Raw genomic sequence first — 27,697 nt, forward strand, 5'->3', positions numbered from 1 at the left:
TAAACTTAACTATGAATCTTCTCCAGGGCCAATATTTTGATCATTCACCCATAGGCTTAATCAAACATTCTCAATATTGTGAGATTATGTACAGGGAATGTAAGGAATGATTAATCAAGGTACAAATCATGGAAAAGGCAAAAAAAAATTTAAGTACATTTACTATCTTGGGTGTAATAGTTAGGTAACCTGTTCTTTTTTACTATTTGATTTCATGTTTTGTTTAGTTTTGTTTTTGTTTTGTTAATTCTCACTGGAGGATATTTTCCCATTGATTTTCAGAGAGAGTGAAAGGGATGGAGAGAATAAGGAGGGAAGAGAGAGAGGGAGGGAGGGGTAAAGGGAGAGAGAGAGAGAGACAGATAGAGAGAGACTGATGTGAGAGAGACACATCAATTAGTTGCCTCCCGAACACTCCAGACCAGGGCCCGGGATCGGGATCAAGCCTATAACTCAAGTAGGTGCTCTTGACCTGGAATCAAACCCAAGACCCTTCAGTGTGCAGGCCAACACTCTAACCACTTAGACACCCAGGCCAGGGCTATTATTTGATATTTTTGAAATGTGAGAACAATACCTTGTTTCATTATGCCAGAGTGGCATTATAACATTATGAAGGAGAATGCTTGCTCACCCTACAGGAGGTCCCTACTCAGAATTACACACACCTCTGAGAAAGTACACTTGCTGCCTTATAAGTAAAATAAGGCCAGAGATTTTTTGGGGGGGGAAGGTGAGGGAATAATGAATTTGCAGTGGTGTGTGTGTGTGTGTGTGTGTGTGTGTATGTGTTTGGAATATGACTCTTCTAATCCATGTCTATGCATCAGAATCAGAGGAAAGGTTGTTTCTTGTACTTACCTAAAATCCTGCCCAGTACCAGAGATTTGACTGCACTGAATTCTGTACCTGATGACAGGTGGACTTGCCTCCTTGCATTCTCGTCAATCTACAAAATTGTTGTATGAGATGCCAAAATCCACATGGATGCCATTTTGTTGAGAAGAGGACAGGAAGCAAAGGAAAAACAACAACCCAAAAATGATAAAATAGGCAATGGTTAGTATGGCCCCAAAGGTTAGCCATATGTAAAACTGAATATTATTTTCTAAACTATTTCTATATTACCCTCAGATACCACTGCACCCCATCTTCTATCCCCTTAATCACTTTATTTTTCTCCACTATATGAGAAAGACAAAATTGAAAAGCCAACATTGTTATTTTTTTTTACTTGAGTTATTCGGCTGAGAAATTTTCCTCTATGCTGAAACATTAGTGCTTTTCTTCCAAAGCTGGTAGAATCCTTCCACTTTCTCTGCCGTGACTCACATTACTTTTATATTTACTGATGCTGCAGTAACTAATTTCAGTGCTAGAATTGTGGCTGCGTTTAGACCCCTCCGAAGCGAACGGGTTTCATCGGAGCAGCAACAGTCCCCCCAGTAGTGCACGACGATAAGCTACACAGTATTTCCCTCCCGAGCAGTAAAACAAACGCTGGAAGTTTGTATATTTAAGTATAAAATATTAATAATATCTTGGACAGAATCTTATCCCCCTTAAAGCACTCTGACCACACATTGGACGGTAGGGGCTGTGCACCAGCAGCCCTGAAAGGATGACTTTGTTTACTGCATCCATTATCACACTTCTGCTGCGGGTCCTTCATGCTGGCCAGTCCTAACTGTAACCCTGGCTTCTCTAGGGTTGACTATGTTACCTCTACAAAGACCACTCCTTCTTCTCTGTTAATCTGGACGTGGTGAAGTTGCCCATCAGCCATGTTTTTGAAATCAAAGGTAATGACATCTGGTTCTTGATATCTATTCAGCTTGTACCTGACCTGCAAACTTCCTAAAGTGGGGAGGGAAATTATATTTCCAGTTAAAGTTGTATTTTAAAAATTGCTTATACAAATTCAGAGTACATTTGTTGTTATTTAGTAATTTCTGGGGGAAATTCACAATATTTTATTTGGGTGTATCCTTTCATCATAATTCCTAGAAGTCAGTTTCTATGTGAAATCAAGACAAAGCCTGCTGCTAATAAGCAGTGTTTTTCCTGCAAATTTTTAATCCCCCCCCTAGATGTCAATATGGAATTAAGTAAATACAAATATTTGTACTAGCTTCTAACTTAAAAAAAAAAGACTTCGTATATTATAAAATACCAAACTATTGTGGAATATTGTAATAGCATTCTGTTTCTATAATCTCCACCCCTGAAATGTAATTGATTAATAAAATGATTAAGCAAATGTAGTTTTACTAAAGACGAGAAATATTTGGCTAAGTGGTCATGTTCTAAATTTTGGGATGAAATTAGAGTAAAATAAATGGTTTTAAGCCAAACTTACTATTTGTAGTACTCAACTGCCTGTAAAGATGTCAATTTACTGCACAGAATATCTTCCAATTTAACAAAGAAAATGTCCTAACATACAGATAAGCTTTAAGCTCAACATGTATACAGTGAAGGCAAACATACTATTCAACAATATTTTTACATTATTTTTACTTTGGCCTTCAGTGCCCATGGGCCATGTTTGATTTAATTGAAATGCTATATTCACATTTGTAAATGTGTTTATTTTCCTCATGCAGAGAATGTATTTATGAAATTTTTATCTTTAATCAGGATAAAGGGAAGAGAAAAAATAGCAGTAAGTAGTCTCTGTGACAAGGTTTCTGTAGGAGTCACATGTCCTAACCCACACGCCATTACCCTGCATCAAGGCACCAGCACTGTCCATGACTATTTTATTGCCTATAATTAGAAGCAACAGATTATTTTGTGGACATTTTCTTATACATAATACTAGTTTGTCAGCATTCCTCCAAAATTTTGTATTTTGATTTGAAGAAAATATTTGTTATGTGCAGAGTGACATCAAAATCAACCACAACACTGATGCTGATATTCATGTGGAATAGTAAAGAGCTTCTAGCAATAATAAAATATAACAAATATTTTATATAATAAATTATACTTCATATGGGCTATGTATACTTATCAAAATTATAAGGAGATAAAGGCATCTTAATTCCTTTCAATAATCCTTTTAGATTCAATTTATGGGACCGTAGTGAAAATACAAAATTGAATACAAAAGACAGGCACGTTTTTTCTTCCTGTTTGAGGTCTGAGAAGCAAGAACACGAGAATGATCCGTACTATTACTGATGTAATGCTCTAACTCAATTTTCTCTCTCTCATCTAAAAAGCACTCACCATTTTTGGCAATGATGACTGAAAGATACTCTTTATAAAAGGAGCTCACATAGAGCAGTGAGCTGGGTGTCCGTGTTGTTCGGAAGCTAAATTTGATCATTTCTCGGCGCAGCTTTAGATCACCATGAAATGAAGCAGCGTGGGAGCTGAAATTTTTACTTAAGGGATAATTTTCTTGAAAATGGTAAACCACGGATGAGCCGGATCCAAAATATGCAGCAATCTCTGAAATGATATATACATCTCATATTAAAAATTAAGACCAAGGATCTTGTTTCAGTGATATTAACTGATATTTTTAATTAAAAATAACAAATTAAATAAATATAAGAAATACCCTCGAACCAGAATTAAATAACATTATAGATTAACAGAGCTTTCACAATGGTCACTGAAATGGCTTTATGTTAGAATTATATGTAATTAATCCACTAGTTAATCCCATCACTGAAAGCTTAATGCTCTTCCCCTCCCAAGTATAAACATAAACCAGTCTTCTTGACTTCCATATCCCTTCCCATCCATTTTCTTATTTAACTTTTAAGCCCCACCTATCATTTTATAGCCAGAATACATTAGTCTTTCTATATCAGGGAGAAAGGAAGACTGAGGCATTCTATTACCTTCCAGGGTCAGCAGGCAGAATGTTCCTTTCTGGCTAAAGACTTTCTCCTACTCTCTGTGAACTAAAACGTCTACCATAATAGGAGAAATGGGCATTTGTGTAGCAGAGATGCACATAGGAACTACCTAGCCTCCTTTAAATCATTGTACCCAGGCAGGGTATTTTACTCCCATGAGATTAATATCTCAGATTCACACACACATGCACACGCACACTCCAGGCCAAATACACACGCATAAAACAAAGAGGACAGTGGGAAAGACAGTTAGTGCTGCATCCAGAACCTGCTTCTATCCATTACTATGCAGGCCCAGTTGTTGGATCTGAGTTGTGGATGATGCGTACTGTTAATATAGCAACGTTTCCACTCCCTCGGAACTTCAGGAGGTCTTTCCTTTATTACTTTTATTATCTATTATATACTTTTTTATATTCAGTATAATATGTGGATACAGAATTCCTGATTGCACGTAACAATATGAAACAGAAATCATTTCAATTCAGGAAATGAAGACATGTTCTGGTGACCAAGCAGTCTTATTTCTAACTTTAAATGTGAAAAGTCTCCTAAAATGGCAGCAGCAGTGTGAGATTTATGACTACAGGTGGACTTCAAATAATAAGTCATTCCTGAGAAAAAGCAGATAACGTGCAGAGTGCGTTTTTGACAACTTTTCATTAAATAATCCCCAATGCTTTCGTAGCAAATTGGAGGCGGCTTCAATTTGGAGCCTGTTGTTGTTAGTCTCCTTTCAGAAAAGGTCCACTAGGCCAGAAACATTTAAATAAAGCAACTGAATTGAACTGGACAACAGTTTTCTATGAGAAACTATGGAAGTATAACAAATGTTTGTAATATTCAGAGACGCCTGTCCAAAACACTTAATACTACCTCAGTTCTTTTTGCTTCCATGATGTAGACCAGTGAACAAGACAAGCTGAAAAATATTTCACTATTTTACTTCACAACCAGATACTTGACACATTATAGAGCAAAATGTCCATATTTTGTTACACAACAATATATAAGGAAAAATGTATTTATATTCTTAGAGAAATATCTGTTTGGAAAAAGCAAAAAACAAAACAAAAAACCCCAACAACGTGTCCTGTATTTTCCTGCATTGTTGACTATCTTTATAAAGAATAACAATAATTACCCTGGCCTGTTTTCTCAGTGGTTAGAGCTTTGGCCCAGGGACCGCAAGGGTCACAGGTTCGATTCCTGATCAAGGACATGTGCCTCAGCTGAAAGTTCCCTGGCCCTGGTAAGGGTTAGTGTGGAGGGCAACCAACTGATGTGTCCCTCTCATGTTGATGTCTCTCCTTCTCTCCCTCCTTCCATCCTTTCCTCCCTCCCTCCTTCTCTTCCCTCCCACTCTCTCTAGAAATCAATGGAAAAAATATCCTAAGGTGAGGATTAGAAATATAAAATAAAAATAACAATAATACCCTTAATAATTTTACAATAGAGAACTGTCCCAAGGGGCAGGTTGACAACCATAATAACAGCACTAATATTAGATAGAAAAAAAAAATCAGATTGAGCACTTAACACTTCAAGACATCATCAATAAACACTTTTTAGGAATTAAGGCAATCCTAAGAAATAAAGTGTGGGGAGCAAAAAAAAATATTTTGCAAAAACAACAAAACAAAAAAAGAAATGGATTTTGTTTATATGTTTCAAATAGCAACACAGACAATAACAGACGTTTATTCATATTGGATACGTTTTCCTCTTAGGTACCCATGTCATCCTTACCATCTGAGCAGAAAGGCCCTGAGTATGCAGAGAAGGTGCAGTCGCAGGAGAATCCACTGGGCTTCTCTCTGCAATTCCCTCCGTTGCGACACAGCTTCCCGTAGCTGCTGCAATGCCCCCGACAGCCGGGCTCCACGCCGGGAGTCACCCTGGCCCTGTCCTCCAGGTCCAGGGCCTGCCCGTTCAGCTGCAGGGCTCGGAGGCATCCCAGAAAGCCCCTCTGCCTGGTGGCCGTTCCACCTGAAAGGGAGATACTGCAGATGGAAACACGGTCCTAGATGTCTTATTCAGGATTTAAAGACCAAGCAAAACTGAGGCCTCCCAGAGAACTGCAGAAATTTGAAGAGCAAAAATATAATTTTGGAAGTACAATTTGAGACAAAACATTAAAAGACTTGAAAAAGACAAAACATTAATTCAATTTTTTCTAAAAGATGAATTTGTTACATATTTGTTTTCTAAAAAGTATTTATTAAACTCTAAATTGAGGAGGTTTTTAAAAATTAGTTCTTATGTAGAAAGTAATATATTTTTGCAATTTTAAATAAGAATATATTTGTGGGTAAGTGTGGTTTGTCCTCATATTGAAAACTGATCCTGATGCTGGTACAGTTGTAACTTAGTGGGAATTATAATGAAACCTTGAGTCCTCCTAACTTGACCACATTGATGTGGTCTGTTAGTTGGAGTTTTTTTTGGTTGAATTTTTTCAAAATGTTGGTCCAGCATTCATTGTCTTAAGCTTGGAAAGACTCAACAAAATTGGGAACAGGACTGATGAAGAAACACAGTGGTATAACATCCTATATAATAATATGCAATATTAGGCTAATATGCAAATTGTCCCCTCAACCAGGAGTTTGACCAGGGGGTGGGGCTGGCCAGCCAACTGCCCGCGGACCCTCCCCCTGGCCAGCCCCGCCCCTGATTGCCCTCCTGACTGATCGGGGGTGGCACGGGCCGGCCAACATCCTGCATCCCCTCCCACCTGTGCACAGGTTCATGAACCGGGCCTCTAGTTAATTAAATAATACACAACAATATGCATTTATCAAGTCACCTTTGGAGAAATTTAAAATGTTTGGATAGGATCAGACCGTTATTCTACACAGAGCTTCTCAAACTTTAGAGACTATGAGAATACATGTAAAGGCTTTATTGAAACACAGATTCAGAAGCTCACCCTAAGAAATACTGATTCTGTGAGCCAGAAACAGGGCAGTTAATACATGTTCAACAATCCTCAGAGGTGAAGCTTCCTCAGACAAACACTTGTCCTCCACATTTAAAGCACTATCTAATTAGAACGTAAGCTCTAGGGGGACTTTCACATAAATCTGTGTCCAGAAATATCATTAATGAATGCTCAGAACTTGAAGTGGCATAATAATGCCCTAATCTGAATTATTCGGGTGATTCTACCAAGAGGAACTTATATGGTCACAGGACCTTTAAAAAGGAGCTTCGTCTTTGAACAGATGGTGCTGCCTCACCCAGGACCTCATACCTGCTCTGCACCTACCTGTGTACATGTGCACTGCCTCCCCTCCTGGTTCACTTAGCTTAAAGCCTCCTTATCCTCAGAGATTTCAGGGTTTTTTGTATGTCATAAACAAAAGTTGGCCAGAAGGACCCTAAATAAATATTTGCCACCATCTACCAGGCTTTATATTTTACCAATTTATGCCGTATATTGTCAGTGTCCCTTCATTAGAGAGAGTATTCAATAAGGGTGGCAGAACAGTGCCCGGACCATAACAGCTGTGCAATAGCCATTGGTAATAACTAACTCATTAGCAATTGACATTAATAATAACTACTAATTAATACTCAATTTATTATTACTAATTAATTAATACAATTTTAAATTAAACGAGATTATACCTCAGGACTGGGACATGGGGGCCTCTTGTTTCAAAGTTTGAAGAGAGGAACCCTTTTGTTGCACAGGGATATTTGGGTCCCAGACTATGACTAAGGATAAAACTCAATGACTAGAAAATAAATTCATTCTTTAATCTTGGATAATGAAATACCATGAAGAGGAAACCAAAAGAACTCTTGAGAATTCTGGACTCATGCACTAATGCTCTTTATAATTCAGATTCATAGACATAATGGTCTCTATTCAAACTACTGTATTTAAATTTTTCTGTATTCAAATGGCTTCAGTTGACATAATTTGTGCTTCTTCAATGAAAATACATGTCTTCAGGGTCAGATCTTCTATTTCTAAATCCAGATGCAGTGTGGTGCGCATCCTGGATGCACCCCAACTCCAGTTTATGTGGGTGTGGCAGGAAGGAAAGGACTAACTTCCTCCCAGTTTCAGAATAGCTGACAGTCTTCTTGTTTCATTTGGCCTACATTTACTCAATCTCCTGCCATTCTGGTAGTCTCTCTTCTGCCGTATTCTCAGGACTCGTTCCCTTCCACATCAAAGCTGTTCCTCACCTTGGCTTCAGACCTCCCTATTCTCCCATCTGCTAACAACTCAGTAAGAATGTCTAGGGCTCAGAGTTAAGCCTCTGACACATGTTTTTGGCATCCTTGCCAGAGTTTTCTTTCCTGGGTCAGGCAGCCCACAGCCTTGGCTTTACCTTTAGCCCCGGGTTCTCTGGAGGAAGGCCAGCTCCTGTGAAGTCTGCATTAGAGGCATGCTCCTGGTAGATTCACTCACTTCATGTTATAGTGTGGTAGGTCATGGTATACAGTTTATAGTATATAGTAATGTTACATCCTGGTCTGTTAGGCACATGTCACTCTAAACATCCAGGCTGTCTGACTTAGGTGTTTATCTCATTCTGCCAGGGACATAATGATAAGGAAATAACTTGGGAGTCCAACAACTGAATACAATCCATTTTCAACTATTCCAACTGGTCTATTCTTTTTTATTTTCTTTTGTTTTGGTTCAGATGATGAGACTCTAAAGGCATAGAGGAGTCCAGGGCCAACCCCATGGGCAGAGCTGAGTGATTTTAAAATAAACACATTTAGTTGGAGGCAGAAATGGGACCAGAAGCTACAGGTGGTCTTTTGTTACAAGGAAGCCTGTTTCTTCTCCACAAAAAGAAAACATGATCAAACAAGAAAAGTTCCATTTTCTTCTATTTCTCAGATCACTTTCAGTTTAAATGGCATTTCAAAAATGTAAGTTTTATTTAGCAGCTCTTTGCTAGGCACAGTGTTGGGCACTGGAGGTTCAGAGTTATATGCAAATGATTTTGCTCTCAAAGAGCTCACAGTCTAGTCTAGATTTAGGCAGGTAAACACACAATTACCCCATGATGTTATGGGTAGAAATAAATAACAGGTGGAGAAGGTCAGAAAAAAATGCTTAAATAGTATGTGTAACCTTGAGAAAAAAAATCAATACTCAGCTTAGTAAACAGGACCTCTTAATTCTGTATTTTTAAAGAGTTCATGTTTACCCACTTAAATAGTTTTAAACTACCTTTTTAAATCATCAAAAAAGTAATGTATAATTAAATATAAACCTATGTGTCATACATGTATTGAAGAGTTTTACCTTACCATTAGATATCAAGTTAATATCTTATTTTAAGATGTAACTATTCTGGAAAACATGGGTATTGTAAATAGGATTAGGTTTAAAAGCTTAAATAAAGATTCCAATGTATGGCCAATGAAAATGAGTTGCAGTTTGATTAATTGATTCTGGATATTTCTGCTGAGCTATTATGTTTGGAACTGTCTTCCAATTAATTTTCTATCAATTTACCTGCCATACTACATCAGATATAATGAGTTCCGGAACTTCCCAAACACTGAGTATTCTGTGAGACAAATGCCTAGCCTTTCCATGTGAATGAATGCAATGGAGTTTGTTCACTTACACAACAGTATTGGGGCCTGGCACCTAAATAAGCGTGCTAGGTGCTGAGCAGAGACTGAGCCCAATCCCTTTATCACGTTCATTATTCTCAGGAAGTTAGTCCAAGTGACAGATGCTATTGTCAAAGAGAACAAGCTGACTCTTTCCTATGCCAATTTTCCACAACTTTTTGTGGCAGGAAGACCTTTAATTTTTAATGGAAAATTATTTATGTGCTGTGCTTGGATATAATGAGGATTAATTGGGAACCGCTGCATAATTCGCCCAGGGGCCTTAGAGGCAGAAAGAAATCAAGATTCACACACTGCTCTTTAAAATCCAAAGTCATGAAAGCTTGTCCGGCAGAGAACAGGAGCTCTCCCTGCCCACGGGACCATGGCAGAAAAAGCAGCAGAGACCTGACCACAGGTCAGCGAGGGGCAGGGAAGTGACAGGCCATGTGGGCTGGGTGTTGAGTCGGGGATGGAAGGAAATAGTGGTATATCACGCATTGGATCGCCACTCCAGTCCTGCCCAGCCATCTGGGGGGAAGATAGCCTTGCAGATAGGACAGTACTAGTTCACATAGAGGTAGGAGATTGGAAGCCCAGCTATGATTCTGCTATGTAGTGTTCCTCATTGAGCAAAGCCCTGGGAGGGCTGGGAAGAAGAATCTTCTCATGTTCAAGGAACCATCGTGGTTGAAAGAGGCAGCTGGTATAAGCAACCCAGTAACTCCACTCTTGAAGGTTGTAGGAGAACCTTCAGGCACTTTTCCCTAAACCAAAGTCAGTGGTAAGAACATGTCCTCATAGGAGCAGCAGCGGGGCAGAGTGGGTCTATTTAGACTTCTCACATGACAGAGCCACAGCCCCTCTCTTTGACCATAAGTAAGGCCCATTCTAAAGATAGGAACTATTGGGGGTATCAGTCATATTCTCTGATATCAAGAGAGCCCGTCTCAATTCTGGAACAATCACTCAGATTTATTCACTGGGCATGGAAAAGTACACTGGGAGCATTTGCGGCTAAATATGAAAAAGACATCTGAAGGAAGGGAGATGATAATTGAACTAAGTGATATGATTACAATAAAGAGAAAGGTGTCTTCTATGCACTGCACTTTGGCACTGAGGCAACATATTTACTACAAAAGAAAGTCAGCCTGAAATAAAAATGATTCAAAGTTATCTGGCATTCTCTTCCTGCAAATGTACTTTAGCCTACCGAAACCAAACTGAACATAAAAAAAACCCCTAGAATATATTATAATTACGAAGGTGGAGGAGGGTAGGTGGGTTGGAGATGTTCAACCAAAGAACTTGTATTCATACATGCTTAACCCATGGACACAGACAATAGGATGGTGAAAGCCTGGGGCTGGGGGCGGGGCGGGCTGGAGGGGGTCAATGGGGGAAAAGGGGACATATATAATACTTTCAGCAATAAAGATTTAAAAGAATGTCTGTTCCTCAAAAGACACCATTAACAATATGAAAACACAATCCATAGAGATAAAGAAAAGATATTTGGAATAAATTTATCTGAATGGGAATCATCTAAAACATATGAAGAATATTTTAAAGACAATCCTGTAGAAAATGGGCAACAGATCTGAAAAGCCACTTCACAGAGGAGACTATCCAAGGAAGATTTATCAGTGTCTCCTAATACTTAACATAGGCAGATCCTACAACCCAGTGATTCCACTCTTAGGTATACAGCCAGTAGAAATACAAGTATATGTTCACTGAAAGACCAGTAAAAGACATATTGGTAATATCCAACTTTGAAAGTGCACAGATGCCCATCACAGTAAATGAATATGTCTTTGTGCCTGCACTGCCAGTGTCCCAGAAGATCCCAGGTGATACTAATGTGCACTTAAGACTGAGAACCAACCTTCGAAGACTTCAACATTAAAGCTTCTGAATGGCATTTAGAAACTGCTTGCTTTAGATCAGGGGTAGGGAACCTTTTTTCTGCCCAGGGCCATTTAGATATTTATAACATCATTCACGGGCCATACAAAATTATCAAGGTAAAAATTATCCTGCTATGTTTGGTCAAACATTTAATTAACTCACCTCTAATGCCTTGGCAGGGCCAGACCAAATGATTACGTGGGCCTTCTAAGGCCCGCGGGCCAGACATTCCCCACCCCTCCTCTAGATACTCAACAAACATTTGTAGATTTGATGCAATTCAAATGCAGTACAAATGACTTCTGAGTCTATTTCAGGAGTCCTTACTTCTCCTTCAGGGCCTAGTCACAAAGTATTGAAGTGGACCTTGTCCCACTTAAAAACCTGTCAGGAAAAGCATTTAGATGGCAAACAAAAATTGCCGAGCTGGTTGAATGAAAATCAATTCAAGGCTAATTTAAGAAGCTTCTAAGAAAAATGCTGAGTTTACAAACCAAAATAGAAAATGACCACTGTCACATTTCAGCTTTAAAAATGATTGATTCTTTTCCCTCCATCACTTCTGTGGCTGGAGAATGTTTGTGAGCATAAGGGAACTTAAGCAGTGACTCTGGACATTGAGTCCTCAGAGTTAACAAGTTCAAGGGCATACGTTTTATACACCAATTAGCTTCATGTTGCTGAACTTAGTTTTTAAGGTAATGAATAAGCACCTCTGAATAGAACTATTTAAGATATGTCATAAATCACACACATACAAAACAGGACAGTGAAAGAATGTGAAAGGTCGGTATAGACCCAATGTCATAATTAAGAGCAAGGATAGAGAAAGATGGCCTACAAATAAAGGGTGATTATCATTTTTATTACGAAAAGTAACATGATCATTGAGGTTATTTGGGGAAGAGGAGATGTTCATTTCATGGTGCTCTTTGTTTCTAATCTATCACATTACATTAATGTTAACTTTTCTCACTTTTTATGCAAGAATTTTTGTTCATTATTTTATTGCTCCACTTTGCATAACTTACTACAGTAGAGATTAGTTGAAGCTAATTGCTCTAATATTAGAAATACAGGGGTTGTTAACATCCTTCTGTTTTATAATTCCTTGGTATAGGCCAATACTAGTTGAGTCTCTGAAACTATTTATAATTTACTTACTCCTATTTCTATCACCATATATAATCGTTGCCCAGCTGAATTACGTTTTAAATCATGCTTTCTACTTATTTTTAGTGATTTTACTCAGAAGTTAAAGCATTAGCCTTGCCTCAGAGTTTCACTCTGAGATGTGACTACACTTTCTGACTGGTCTTTAGGGAAGAGAGTGGAACAAGCAATGGAGAAAATGCCCTTGGTTCTCTCATGTTATCCCATTGCAGAAATCACTTCTGAGGGACTGCGGAAATTTTAAGCTAAAAAAATGTAATGTCAATAAATATTATCAACACAGGCCTGGATATAATAGCACAATGAGATGGAGGATATAATTCAAATACAAATTAACATATATTCAAATATCCACAGTGTTTTATACGTACATAAAAATGTTAACCACAGTATCTAAAGCAAACATTTCTACATTATCAAAAGTTCTACTATTTCCTATTTTTACTTGATATTTGAAATATTTTATAATTGTTTTTCAGTTTTCTGATAAATTTGTTTACAAACCAGAAGGTGCATTTTTGGTAAAAGCTACTAAATGTGAGGATGATAAAAAATGTATTTGAGACTAACACTAACCGAGTCTTTCAATTTTGTCCTCCATGTATAAAGATTGTGTTTCCATGTAATTTAAAACATTATTACTATCATTATTATTATTATCCTCATCATTGGTGTCTTGGATTTAAAACCATTTTTAGGAGGAAAAAGTTATGCTGAAAACTACAGACTTAACTCTTTGCAATTACATGTACTCACTCATTTATCCCAGTATCCAAATACAAATGATAGTTGTTATGCACACTTGAAAATACTGATGAGATGTAATTATTTTTAAGATGGACAGGGTGTACTAAAAATTAAACTTTTGAACTTGTAAGTAAGGGAAAAGAAATTACCCTTTAAAATTATAACCAAAAAACTAACTATATTGGAATAAAGCAGACTCCCAGTCACACAATGAGTCACTGGGTCTGAGAGCAGACTTAAGGCTCATCTATTTGAAGGTATTAATATGTGGGGAAACAGTTTCTGTGATAAGTCCCTCCTATTTCTGACATGTATTGGCACAGAACATATGAACAAAGATGCCCTGATTTCCTGGTGAGAGTGTGATTAGGGGATGGGTGAGATCTCACTGAAGGAGAGAAAGGAGGTGAAGGCCAGATACGTTTTCTGGGCTGTGAAGCAGGTATTTGCAGCCTGACTATGGTGTGATTTGTAGTATATAATCTAGATTGTGGAGCCAGGGACAGTTTTAATCATTCTACAAAATAAGATAAAGGAAGAAACGAGGAAAAGCTAACTTTAGGTGAAACGAAAAAACAAAGAAATGATGGAAGGAACCCAGAGCCCTACAAAGCAGTGTCTTGTCCCTGGACATGAGCTGGGTACGTTGTGAACAATAACAGCAATAGCCATGTCATCAGCAAGCTGTGTGCATTGACATTTAAAATGTCCTGAGTCTATCTGTCCATCTCCACTTTAGCCTACGCACCATTATCCCTCACAAGGACTACTTCCATAGTCTGCTCTAACCTCCTCCCTCCATCCATATTCCTCACATCAGCAAGAGAGAGTGTGGAAAATATAAATCAGATCATGCCATGCCTCTGACCCCTCAAAGTAAAATCCAAATTTCTCAACAATGCCCTACAGCTCAACATTGCCTCCACCTCATTCGAGACCACTCTTTCCCTCCTGTTGTTTCTCTCCTTGACACTCTACTACCTAAAGTTCACTGCCATCACTGTGAGCATTTTCCCTTCCTGGAATTCTCTTCTGTTAGATACCCACAGGGTTCCTTTTTCTGCTTCCCTTCAAATGTAAGGTCCTCAGAGAGAATTCCCCTGACCACCTCACTTGAAATAGAACCCGCCAACCCAAATCATTGCCTGACTCCTTATTCTGCTTTTTATTGTATTTGTCATTATATGTAATTACACACACACACACACACACACACACACACACATATATATACACACACACATATGTATTTATTGTTTTATTTTGTCTTACATTTTACTCTTTTATTGGCTGTCTCTTGTCTCCTGAACTGAAATACACACTCAGGAGGCAGGGAACTACTTTTTGGTCTTAGTAAGTGTGTCATTAAATTAGCTATAATTATTAATGATTTTTTACTAGTTTTTCACCTACTTTGCACTAATTTGGTATAAACTTTTAAAGTATAATTTAACTTCCATTGATTCTTCCTGCAGAGAAAAAGTATTTTCATCTACAAAAATATTTTAAAATTCTGATTTGATGAATAGTAATTTTATAAATTAATATTTTGTCTTGTAAGTATTGTTTTATTTACTTGGTTGGGACCCTTTCCTAAGAAAGTGGTCCACTCCTGTGGTGGAGGAAGATGTAAACAAGACCTGCATGTGGCCTTTAGACCAGCGGTCGCCAGCTGGTGGTCCGTGGACCACTGGTGGTCCGTGAGGTCGGAAAGATTGGCAACTGCTGCTCTAGACAGCCAATGATCTTGAATCTACCCCTGGCTGCAAGTGTTTTTCAAAAAATAATCCTTTTTAAAATAACATCACATTAACCATTTCAGTTTACTCAATTACTTGTGATTAAGAAGGGAATTGTATAAATAGATTTTTATTAATAGTAGATGTAACATTTTTTTTCTGAGATTTCTCTTTCTGCCTTTTCTTTTTAATTTTCGATGACTTTGACTTAAACATAACAAACATGTCAGTTTTTAAAACTTTTAAGTAACACAATCATCCTGGGGCTTAACATATATGGGAATTCAAAAGCCTACCGATTGCTTCCATAAAGATGAAAGCTCTTAGATCCTTATTAAAATTATAACACATGATTGATGGTAAAAGACTCAAGTCTGCTCTAATCCAGTTTTCTGATACCACAATAGTACTTCTATCCATTACACCTACCTGAAATCAAGCTAAGGCCAGGATTCCTATCAGATACAATATATAGTGATTCCATTTCTCTGAAGTTAAAATTCATACCAAGGATAAAAGTTCATGCACTGGCAAACTGCAGCAGATTTCTCTGAAAGATCTGAGGACTGTTTTAGCCTTTTCAATTTTCAAGAATAGGAAGGCTATTTCCTAGATCCTGACAGATTTTAAATTGCCATACTTTTACCTGTGGCCATCTCTCATTTTTTGTAATTCAAGAAATATCTATGTCAACTTCCTGACTGGGCTTCTAGCATGTTATTAAAAGAAAACATATGTCCTTCTTCTCATGTATTCTTTATTATTTCCATACTCTTAAATAAATCAATCAAGTGGCCACAAGATCATGATTAGATTGTCCATTACAGTGTCTTACTCATTAAATATTTATTGAGTGAAAGAAAGAATAAATGATAGAAACAATGAGTACATAAATGTACTAGAAATCTCAAATAGATCTTACTCAAAAATAAAAGAAATAAACTTCACCCTCCTCAGTGAAAGGGAGTTAGTAAAACAAGATTGTTAAGCAATAGATGATGTCATGGGGATCTCATGAATTATGTTCTAAAACAAAACTCTTAAAAATGCTTGAAATATGATTTCTGATCCTTTATAATTTATCCTGATTTACAGTGTTACTGTGTCCTCACATGTATTAAAATATAGAAAAAGTGATCAAATAAGAGAGAATCCCTTAAACTTTATGGTAAGTCCTGTAAAGTAATTGGCAAAGATGCAAAATAAAACCAACACAATCAGAAGGATTCCACTAGCAGGTCTATAAGTACCCCACAAATGTATTTAGGAAATAAAGGAACATTTGAATATAAATATGAAGTAACTAATAAGAAAATATCCAAAATATGGTCAAAATGAGAGATACCATCAGATTAAGTGGGGAAACCAGTTAAGCATGGATTTTATATGCTTCTTCCCTACTTTTCTTTTTTTTCTGCTACTGGCCTATTTTTGATGAAAAGTCACTGGGTGGCATTGCTTGAAATTACAAGGAGGGTTCCTGGACTCCCCTAGGAACAGAGATAACCATCACCAATATCATACTAAATGCACTAATGTTAAAACAAGTCCTGGAACAAATCACAAAACCTGTAATATTAAGAATGCAGGTTCAGGAATTAGTCGCAGGCAAATTTGAATATCATGTATTAGGTGGATTTCTGAAGGCAAGTCACTTCAACCCCCTTCCTCTCAGTGATCTCATTTATAAAATAGGGTAACACCCATTTCACAGGTGGGATATAAGGAAAAGATGAAACACCTAGCACAGTTTGGAACACAGGTTCTCAATCATTATTTTTATAGTTGGTATTATTTTATGTTGGCTCATCTCTGCGCTCACATCATACAGCTAAATGACACACTGCCTAGAAGCAGCACTTACCCACAAAGAGCTGACTGTTGAGCTGCAAAAGGACATGGCCATCAGCGGGAGCGGGTTGGGTCTCTGGTGGGAGCTGATCCACTTGAATGGATGCCTCTTTCATGTTCCTTTCAACCCTAACGTGGTGCCACTGGTTGTCGTTGAAGTGAGTGGGGGACTGCACCGAGACTTCAGAGGGCCCGTTCCCCACATCAAATGAAAAAGTCACTACTGCCGGAGCTGGGAATGTCAGACACGAAGATTGGCCAAGTCAGAGAGCCCAGTCGTCAACATACTTAGGAATAGCACATAGCACAGTATAAAAATGATAATTTGAATTTTATGGGAGAACCCAAGGACAGTGGCAAAGAATAGATGTGGAATGACTCGGGACCCGGACTTTCCTTGCAGCCCTGGCTTCATCCGAAAGGTCATCCAGTCTAATTAGCATATTACGCTTTTATTATTATAGATAATTTTACAGTGATTCAAAGTTTGTATAAATTTTAAAGCATGCAATATACATTTGATATCAAGATAATAATAACAGTCTAAGAGGATAGCAAAATAATATGACTGGGCAATTTAATTAATGTTTTTATTTACTAAGAATTTAGTGTTTTAAAAAAATTTTAATTATTTGAATTTAAGAAGCGTCTTAAATGGTTCTAGAGAATACAATGATTTCCCCTATCACAAGTTAAATACTAAATTATTTCTTACAGAAAGAGTAACTTAATTTCAAAGAATTTTTTCGAAGGGACACAAGGAAGAGATTCAGTAGATAAAGTAGAAACATGATTCTTCAAACATTAGTTGAAGGATTTGCTAGTAAACAGAATACCGCAGACTTCTCTGGAAAAGGAGACTTACAGCGTAGCTCTATCCGTATGAAGTCGGTAATCCCCAGGTTCTCTAAAAACACCCCTGAGGAAGCTGTGGTCTTAAAAAAGAAAGACATGTCTGCACTGAGTTCTCCGTGGAAAGTGGGGAAATGAAGGTATGAAGCCTCAGTATTGAAGGAAGCTGAATTCCAAAATGACCCTGGTTTAAAAAAACAGGGAAAATATTAAAAAGTAAGAAAATAAATCAGGACATAAAATGAATGACATATTACATTTCTAGCATTTTTGCTATTAAAACATATAGTGTGGTGAAGGCCTAGGGGGGATCAATGGAGGAAAATGGGACATCTGTAGGACTTTCAACAGTAAAGGTAAATTTTAAAAAATATTGTTAATTCATACAAACCTGCTTTTCTTTTCTTTTTTTCCCTATTAACTATATAGCATACAAGTTGTGAGCATGATTAGACATTTTACCAGTACAAGGGTTGCAATTCTGACTCCTTCCAACACAGGAGAGGAGAAATGGTCTTCACGTTACATTTGCTATAAGAGACACATCCTCAGCCTAATTACTATCCTCTCCCAAAGTGATATAAGGACCTGTCAAACATTAATTAATAGACTTAATTTTTTTGTAACTTGAAACTTTAAACACCTCCATTACTCTGGATAACAGGAGCCTTAAAGAAGCTCAGAGTGTTTTTGTGCTAACACTTCTAGCACACACACTTCACAGAGCCACACTTGCAGCGAGCTGCTTTCACTAATGGGCCCTGTGATTTTCCCAGCTGCGACTGGCATTCAAAATATCCTCGTTTAATTAAAGATCAAGACACTGCTCCCTCTGTGCTGCACTGATATTCTCATGAAAATGCTCTTTTACTTCAAAATTGTCTTTTACTTGGCTTCTCATAGTGAATTAGATGAATAGTACAAAAGGGGCTCTCAGAAAGTTTTAAAATGTTCAAGGTAAGAAGAAAATGTGTAAAAGGTTGGGGTATAAATGAGGAGATGCGAAAAAATTATCTGGACTATGGATGTCATCTTCTCTTTCCCATTCTTTTTTTTTTTTTGCTGCTGTTATATCTACAACTTTCCTTTTGAGCGAATATTCTGGGTCTGCCCACAAACAACTGGATAAATTTCTATCTAGTCAGCCTCCTGGAAGAAAGACTACATCAGTCCCCACTTCTCTGCAGTTCAGTTACCTATGGTCAATCAAGGCCTGAAAATACTATGTGGGAAATTCCATAAATAAACCATTCACAAGTTTTAAACTGGGTGCCATTCTGAGTATTGTGATAAAATCTTGCACCATCCCTCCTGCCCCACCCAAGACGTGAACTATTCCTTTGTCCAGCTCTCCTCTCTGTATATGCTGCTCATCCCTAGTCACTTAGCTGTCACAGTTATCAGATCGGTTTCGAGAGAGAGAGAGAGAGAGAGAGAGACTACATTCCAATAACTTTTATTACAATTTATTAATTATCCACTATTAATTGTTGTGGTTAATCTCTTATTATGCCTACTTTGGAAGTTAAACTTTATCATAGGTATGTATATATAGGAAAAGACATAGTATATACAGTGGGGCCTTGACTTACGAGTGTCCCGACTAACGAGTTTTTCGAGATCCGAGCCGTCTCTCTCGGCCTATTTTTTGATTTGAGTTGAGAGCTAAAATTCGGGTTACGAGCCAGCTTCAGATACCCCACCGCTAGTTGGCACAGCGAACGTCACAGTGAACGCCACAACATCAGCCCAGCATCACGTGTCATTGTAATGGTGAAAATTGATTTGACATACGAGTAATTTGAGTTACAAGCTCCGTCAAGGAACGAATTAAACTCGTAAGTCAAGGCCCCACTGTATAGGGTTTGGTACTAACTGTGGTTTCTGGCAACTACTGGGGGTCTTTGAACATATCCCCTGAAGATAAGGGGGGACTACTGTATTGATCCTCTGACGTTAGAAAACAGTAATTGCAGGGGGGAAATGGTTCATTATGTTTGCAAAGAATAGATACCTAACAAGTTAAAAATCACAAACTTGACTCAGCTTCTATTTGTCCCTTAGATTTTAACTTATTTTCTATAAATTTTGGACTAAACAGCAGTGCTTATACCTATGGCCATGCATTCTTAACGAGAGGGATACATTCTCAGCAATGTATTAAGTGGATTTGTCCTTGTGCGAATATCACATACAAATCTGGATGGTGTGGCCTACTACACGCGTAGGCTGTGTGGTATAGCCTTTCGCTCTTAAGCTACAAACCTGCACAGCATATTATCGTACTGAGTGCTGTTGGCAATTGTAACACACTGGTAAGCACTTGTGTATCTAAATATATCTAAATATAGAAAAACTACAGTAAAATTCGGCATAAAATATTTTTAAGGCACACCTGCATGAGGACCTACTCTAAGTGGAACTTTCAGGACGGGAAGCTCTCTGGGTGAGGTGGTGAGTGTGTGTGAAGGCCTGGGACGTTTCTGTGCACGGCTGTAGACTTTATGAACATCTCCCACAGCCCTCCCCCTGCTTCCACTGGACAGAACACTGAAGCTGCCAGTACTGCTCCATGGAGAAGGACTTGGGCTGGACTGATTGGAAATGTCAAGGAGGAGGAACAGGCTGGGTGAGGCGCAGATCACCATGACAGTGACCGAGAGGAGGGACTGACAGGCGGCCTGAGGATCAGTAGGAATGAGAAATCAAGATGGAGAGACAAAGAACACAGGGGACTGTCACAGAAATGTGATTGTGGCCATTGCATGTTGGAGCAGTGGTCAGATTAAAGAACTTTATGGTACCAGAGGGAAGGGGGATGAGGGTAGCAAAGGGCAAAGCGGGTCAAATATATGGTGATGGAAGGTTTGACTTTGGCTTTGGGTGGTGGGCACACAGGGAAATATACAAATGGTGTGTCATAGAATTGTATACTTGAAACTTACATAATTTTATTAAGCACAATAAATTTACTTTAAAAAAAAAAAGAGTATCACTTAACATGGAGAGAGTGTAAAACGGAGGACCCAATATTTTGACGGTGGAAATTTGTTCTGGGTTCCGTTGACTCAATCTGGCATGAAGGGCACTCTCTGGCATTGAATTGATGGAAAAATAAAACTCACCTATGCTTTGAACCCTGACAACCTGGACACATTTCCAGAGTACAGGGAGAGGCTGGCTCCGCACTCCCACAGAAAGCTTTCGCTCAAGTGGTACCAGCACCTGTTAAGGCAGCTCCTGGGGGCCTGTGTCCTCAACAAGAACTTTCCAGCCAGGCCCTCTGAAGACCATCACGCGGGCCTGGGGCTGCAGTGCTCTGAATAGGTAGCGCTGGGCACAGGGTCCTCTGTGCTGAACCGGTCAGTGGCTCAGTGATCGGGATGTAATTTGTGCATCAAGATTGAGGTGCAGTGAGTGAGAGGGAATCTATTGTCAAGCCCTACAGATACTGCTCTGATCTGGGAAAAGAAAAAATTCCTCCTGAACCACACACTTCCTTCCATTTCTTACAAGAAATTCAGCTCCATTATAATCTTTTGGGACCACTACCTATATCTGTGATCCTTTGTTGACTGAACTGTTGTTATGAGGTGCATGACTATATCTTATTTTTCTTATGAACCTGATTTGAAAAACAATTCTCACATCATAAGTAGACAATTTCAGAGCTGCATTTATTCAGCTGAGAATATACTTTGAGTGCTTTTCCCCCTATAGACACATGAAACTGTACATTCCTTATTTTCATTTTACAGCTAAGTATTTCTAATCTTAGATATTTTGATCTCTAGGAAAGAATGCAAGAAAATGCAAAATATCACGTTAAGGTTAACAACACATTTGTGTTCTTAAAAGTTCTTACAGTGACCCATTATTAGAAATTAAATGTCTTTCTGTTGAAATGTTACATTATGAAAACTAACCTAAAGCTATAACTTTAAATAATGGAATATTTTAAAATCTTACTTTTGGTCTGATTAGAAAGAAAAACACTCAAAATTACTTAACAGACTAAATTAGATAATACTGTCATAAGACAAAATATCTCATCTGTTTCGTTTTTACGTCACAGCTAACCCAATAAAGCATCCTATAGGGGGCTTCGGGGAACTGGTGGAAACAGAAGAACAATTCTTTGAATTGCTACTATCTTTATAATGAACACTTTTATAGTAATGAAAACAATTTATTACCTTTGGTAGCTTAAACGCTCACACACATAATAGCACCTACTTTATCTAGTTAGCAAACCTTATTTTACAGATTCATAATAGGTAAAAAAATGAAGAATATTTTATTGAAAGAAAAAACTACTGCTAATTTACATTTTAGAGAAAGCAAAGGGCAATATTTCCATGATCAAATAATGTCCTGACATCTCAGCTCTTTACTCACAGCTGAGAAGCACCCAGGAGGACCCGGGCTGCCTCCGGGAAAGGAGGGGCAAGGCAGAGGTGGAGCGCGCCCAGCGGGCAGGCCCAGCAGGAAGCTGCAGGTTTTTGAAGAGAGGATTCCTTGGCTAAGGTCGGTTTTTAGAAAATCCCTAAGCTGCACCAGTGGCAGATCTGAAAGCAATCCTTTACTCTGTGAAAGCTAGTCAGCAGAGTGCGATGTCCTTGTACCATCCCAACAAAAGCAGATCAAGATGTATTGTTCTAAGAAATTTATAATGACTTAATTAATTAAAGTAATTAATAATGAATATGTTTTAAATTGAATTCAATATAGGGTACTAGAGATTTGGAAACATTCCTTCATGAATGCCACCTTTTATCTTTCCAGCATTAAAAAAAAATTGTAATGGGTAACTGGATCTATATAATTACTTACTTAGAAGAGGAGATGTACATGAAGTAAAAAGAGCTCATTAGGAAAATTAGCATAGTAGACTTAAAATTAAAAGTAATATCTAAAATATTTGTTTTGCTAAACTTATATTCATAGTATTAATAGATTATCCTTTTAAAAAATAACTTAAAGAGACAGAAACTAGATTAATGGTTTCCTAGTTGGGGATGGAGCTCCGGATGAAGGGGCTAAGGAGTGCGGGTCTTTTGGGGGTAATGTTCCAAACTTGTTTCTAACAGTTATATTGCTGTGACCTCCAAAAACCACTGAATAGTTCACTTCACATGGTTGAATTGTATGATCTGTGAATTATATTGTTTGAAACAATAACAAGAAAACTCCACAGTATTTGAAAAATACATTGTTTCTTAAGAAAATATGTTTTACTTTTAAGATAAAAAAAGAAAAGCAATGATGTGTTCACCCTACCTTTCTTTTTTTCAAGCATCTTATTGACTGCCATCTAAAAATCTGCAAATATTTAATGTACACAACTCAATTAGTTTGGTACCACCACTTTTCTGAAAAGTGAATAAAATAAAATGAAATACAAATGGCAAGGCAGGGATAATTTACCAAATGGCTCTACCTGCATGCTGAAGAGTCATTTTTAAAAGCTGGAAATATGGATTTCTTTAATAAAAATGTTTATTTTTAGTTATTGTAGATTTCCATGCAGATATAAGAATCAGCAAAGATTGTGTTTTCCCTTTAGCTAGTTTTCCCCAACGGTAATATCTTGCAAAACTATAGTACAGTATCACAACCAGGATATTGGTATTGATTCTGTTAAGATGAAAAAACACATGGCCCGGCCAGCATGGCTCAATGGTTGAGTGTCCGCCTATGAACCAGGAAGCCACTGTTAGATTCCTGGTCAGGGCATATGCCCAGTTGGCAGGCTCGATCCCCAGCAGGGGGCGTGCAGGAGGCAGCCAATCAATGATTCTCTCTCATCGTTTATGTTTCTATCTCTCCCTCTCCCTTCCTCTCTGAAATCAATAAAAATATATTTTCTAAAAAGAACACTTGTAGCACCTCAAGTATTTCCCTTTTATAGCCATACCCTCTTTCCTCCTGCTCTTCCCCCCTCTTCAACCACTAATCAGCTCTCCTCATTTAAGAATGTTTCACAAATAAAAGCATACACTATGAAGCCTTTTGAGATTGACTTTTATTTTTCCCACTCAAAATTACTCCCTGAAGATTCGCCCCGGTCGTTCATTCCTTTTTATTACAGAGTAGCATCCCATGGTGTGGATGTACCACATTTCTCTGCAACTCCTCGACCCCAGCAGCAATCTTCTCCATCTCAATTAGTGCCAATTCTATGCTTCTGATAGTTACACTAAACACCTGGGTGTCATTCTTGACTCTTCCTTTGGCAATCCACATCAATCCAGCAGCAAACGTTACTGCTATGATCCCTGTGCCCACGGCCAAGCCACCAGGTCTATTAGCTGGGTTGGTGATATGGTCTTACAAATGGTCTCCTTGTTCAACCTTATCCTGGTCGATTTCACGAAAGCATAAGTCACATCACACCATCCTTCCTCTCAAACTCTCTACTGTTTTCCAATGCCATTCAGGTTGAAAGATAAAGAATTTTCAGAACAATCCTCCATGATGGCAGCACCAGTTTCCTCTCTGGCTCCTTCTACCATTCTCCTCCTTGCTCTCTCGACTCCAAACATATTGACCATTTTGCTGTTCCTTGAGCACACCGGTTACAGTCCCATTTCTGAGTAATTACGCTGGCTTTCCCCTGTCCATAGTACTCTTTCACAGGTATACACAGCCTTGCTCCCTTATTTCCCTCAGACTTTTATTCAAATGCCACCTTCTTAGTGAGCACTTAATGACCATCCTATTTCAAATTTCCAATCTAACTCTACTCCTGCCTAAACTAAACTATATTGTATTTACAACACTTACTAGCATCTATCATACAATCTATTTTACTTACTTCTTTGCTGTTTATCCCTCCAAGAGAACTCAAGCTCCAAGAATGCAGGTACTTTTGTCTATTTGTTTCTCTCTCTCTCTCTCTCTCTCTCTCTCTCTCTCTCTCTCTCTCTCTCTCTCTCTTTCTCTCTCAGGAAGGCACAGTGCAATGTTACAATGCATGGGCTTAATAAATATTTTTTTAAATGAAATGGTAAGATGTCTTTTGTCCAAGTAGCAAGCAGAAAGCTTAGAGTAATTGCTCCCAGTTTGGTTGTATTATATGTATCTCAATAAGTACACTTAGATTTCTTGGTAAATAAGTAGGAAAAAGGGAGAGAGAAAAGAGAGGAAAAGAATATGAGGAGGAGAAAATAAAAAAGTGGATAAACATTAGGAAAATTAAAGGAAAGCCAAGGAAAGAAAATAAATTATAAAAATGAAAAGACTTTCTTAATGTTGGAGGATTATCAGACACAGTAGAGCTTACAAAATTACATTATATGATTATTTGCTAAAGTGGAATTGATCTGCACTCTTTTTAATGGTTTTTATGTAGTCTGCCAAATGGAACAGAACTCTGTCAAACGGAAGAGAAATTAAACAAATCACTAGTCAATATCTTTTTCTAGTCTAAGAATATAACTTCTGCAAAGTTATTTATTGCCTACATGCATCTTTGATTATTTAATGCATTCTGGGAGCTGTGATTTCTCAGACAGCTGAACGAGTCAATGCAGATAAAATGAAGAAAGTAATTTCAATGACAAGAATTTCTTAGAACAGAAAACAGAAAAATCTTTTCTAATTATGTAAGTTTTGGGGATGCCTGATTAGACATAAAATTTCAATACAATGAATTAATTGAGAAGAAATATATTTACTAAATAGGTTGAAAAGTTCAAATGCCAAAGAAATAAAAATATGACCTTGTTCCAATTAATGAGCTAAGAGCAGAAATGTAGATCATGCCTGCAACAACATATAAATGTATGTATACATCTTAGAACATCACGTCCAATATAAGAAAAAATTAATACCAATGCCCAACACTGATATGCATCCCTGTTAAGTTACTGACCTTTAAGGGTAATTATTATTTATTCAGTTAGAAAAAGCAAGTCACCCACAAGGTAGAAAAATCAGTTTGGACCAAAACTTTCCACAGCAACATTCTATACCAGAAGATAAAGACACACAGTCCACAGATCTGAGAGAAAGAAGATATATCCAGTCTAACATTTTGTTAAGTGTTAAGGCAACAGGCAGACATTCTCAATTCAGAACTCTGAGAATAACGCACATACAAGTCCTCTGGGTGAAAAGTAAAACCCTGCTTCATAATGAAATATAGTCAACCAAAGTTATCTAGAAAAGCTGTGGAGACAAGATGATCGCATCCCTCAGTGCAGAGATAGTAGGTGCAAACTAGGCAAAGTCACAAAGCATGGTCCAAAATCATTACACCAGTTTCTAAAAAGATTAAATGTACTGTTACCTAATAATGCAGAAATTCCACTCCTAGAGAAGTAAAAACATGTTCAGAAAAAGTTTATACATAGATGTTATCAACATTATTCATAATAACGTCAAAGTGGAATAATCCAAATATCTATTAATGGATGAATGGATAAACAAAATGGATTATATTTAGTCATGAAAAATAATGAAGTATTGATATATGCTACAGCATGGATAAACTTTGGCAATACCATACTAAGTAAAAGAAGCCAGTCACAAAGATCACATATTCTGTGTTTTCTTCTAAAGGAAATGTCCAGAATAGGCAAATCTGCAGATAAAAAAATAGATCCATGATTTACTAAGGTTGGGGTGGAGGGAAAAGGGAAAAGCAGAATGTCTGCTAAATGGGTCCAAGTGTTTTGGGGGATAATGAAAGTATTCTAAAATTGATTATGGTGATGGTTGCACAATGCTATATAATATGCTAAAATAATTAAATATACTAAATCTGATTAGATTGTGTACTTTAGATTGTGTTCTTTAAACAGGTGAATTGTAGGGCATGTGAATTATATCTCCATGAAGCTGTTGGCAAAAAAACAATAGAAAGTTAAACCAGCCAAGTCTGGTTTAGAGTTCTGAGGCAACAACATTCTCAAACATGTGCCATCGCAGGAAATACAACACTCATGAGTCTTTCTGGGGGAAAAAAAACTGAAAATATCAACTACCTGACAATGCAATCCAAGAAGAAATGAATCAAATAAAAATCAGTCAAGAATAGAAAAGCTCTGATGACAGGACTAGTGGTTAGCACTAAAAAAATAAACAACTATACAAATAATAGCAAAACTAGCAAAAATTGGATGGTGGAGGAAAAAAAGAAAGGATAGGACAAATGAGTGCTAATTTTCCCAGTTTTCAGAATAGATCAATACTGTCTAAATTTTAAAAAATTAGTTTACTATACGACCTGGTGACTCTATAGCCTTTTAAAATTTTCATAATTTTTTATTGTTTAAAGTATTACAAATAGTAGTACATATGTCTCCATTTTTCCCCCCATTGACCTCCCTCCGGCCTCCCCCCACCCCACATGTCCTCCCCGCCACCCCCCAGTGTCTTGCATCCATTGGGTATGCTTATATGCACGCATACAAGTCCTTCGGTTGGAGTTGTGAGGGATCATCAATTTGAATATATATTTATCAGATATATACATAATATAAAGCAATAATCTTAGCTTCATTTCAGTTTCTTCTTCCTCAATTTCAATTAATAAAGTTTTATAAATCTCTTTTTCTATTTTTTTTGTCTAGGGCAGTGGTTCTCGGACTGGAGCAATTCTGCATCCCAGGAGACATTTGGAAACGTCAGAAGATATATCTGGGTGTCACAACTGGGAGAGCAGTGCTACTGGCAGCTAGTGGGGAGAGGCCAGGAATACCGCTAAGTGCCCTACAGTGCCCAGGACAGCCCAACCATAACAAGGAATTATCCAGTCCAATGCCAAGGTTGGGGAACCCTGCCCTAGAGACAGCTAGCAATGTCTGAATGATTCCTCACTAGTGTTAATCAGTATCTCTGAGTTTTGTGACTCTTGGTGATTATTAAACTCTTTTCTTTGAGATTTCTGTATATCGTAACATTTTATAATGATTATATATCAATTAAAACATTAATGTTTAA

The 27,697-nt window shown here is 37.7% G+C and overlaps 1 protein-coding gene across 7 annotated transcripts in view; it reads right to left on the reverse strand.

Annotated features, from left to right (window-relative positions):
• CNTNAP4 (contactin associated protein like 4) overlaps window positions 1–27,697 on the reverse strand; it is a 236,167-nt gene that overhangs the window by 14,585 nt on the left and 193,885 nt on the right. For 6 of the 7 annotated variants that reach the window (XM_006087061.3, XM_023752540.1, XM_023752542.1 and 3 more), the window contains 6 exons: window positions 17,763–17,933; window positions 16,911–17,129; window positions 5,625–5,864; window positions 3,235–3,459; window positions 1,724–1,857; window positions 862–949 (listed from right to left, as the gene is read on the reverse strand). In XM_006087061.3, the coding sequence (XP_006087123.1) occupies window positions 862–949; window positions 1,724–1,857; window positions 3,235–3,459; window positions 5,625–5,864; window positions 16,911–17,129; window positions 17,763–17,933 (1,077 nt within the window). The remainder of the gene's footprint in view (window positions 1–861; window positions 950–1,723; window positions 1,858–3,234; window positions 3,460–5,624; window positions 5,865–16,910; window positions 17,130–17,762; window positions 17,934–27,697) is intronic. The other variant, XM_023752545.1, reaches the window with a different exon arrangement.

This window comes from Myotis lucifugus, unplaced genomic scaffold (genome assembly GCF_000147115.1).
Source record: "Myotis lucifugus unplaced genomic scaffold, Myoluc2.0 scaffold_35, whole genome shotgun sequence".
In the NCBI taxonomy this organism is placed as follows: Eukaryota; Metazoa; Chordata; class Mammalia; order Chiroptera; family Vespertilionidae; genus Myotis; species Myotis lucifugus.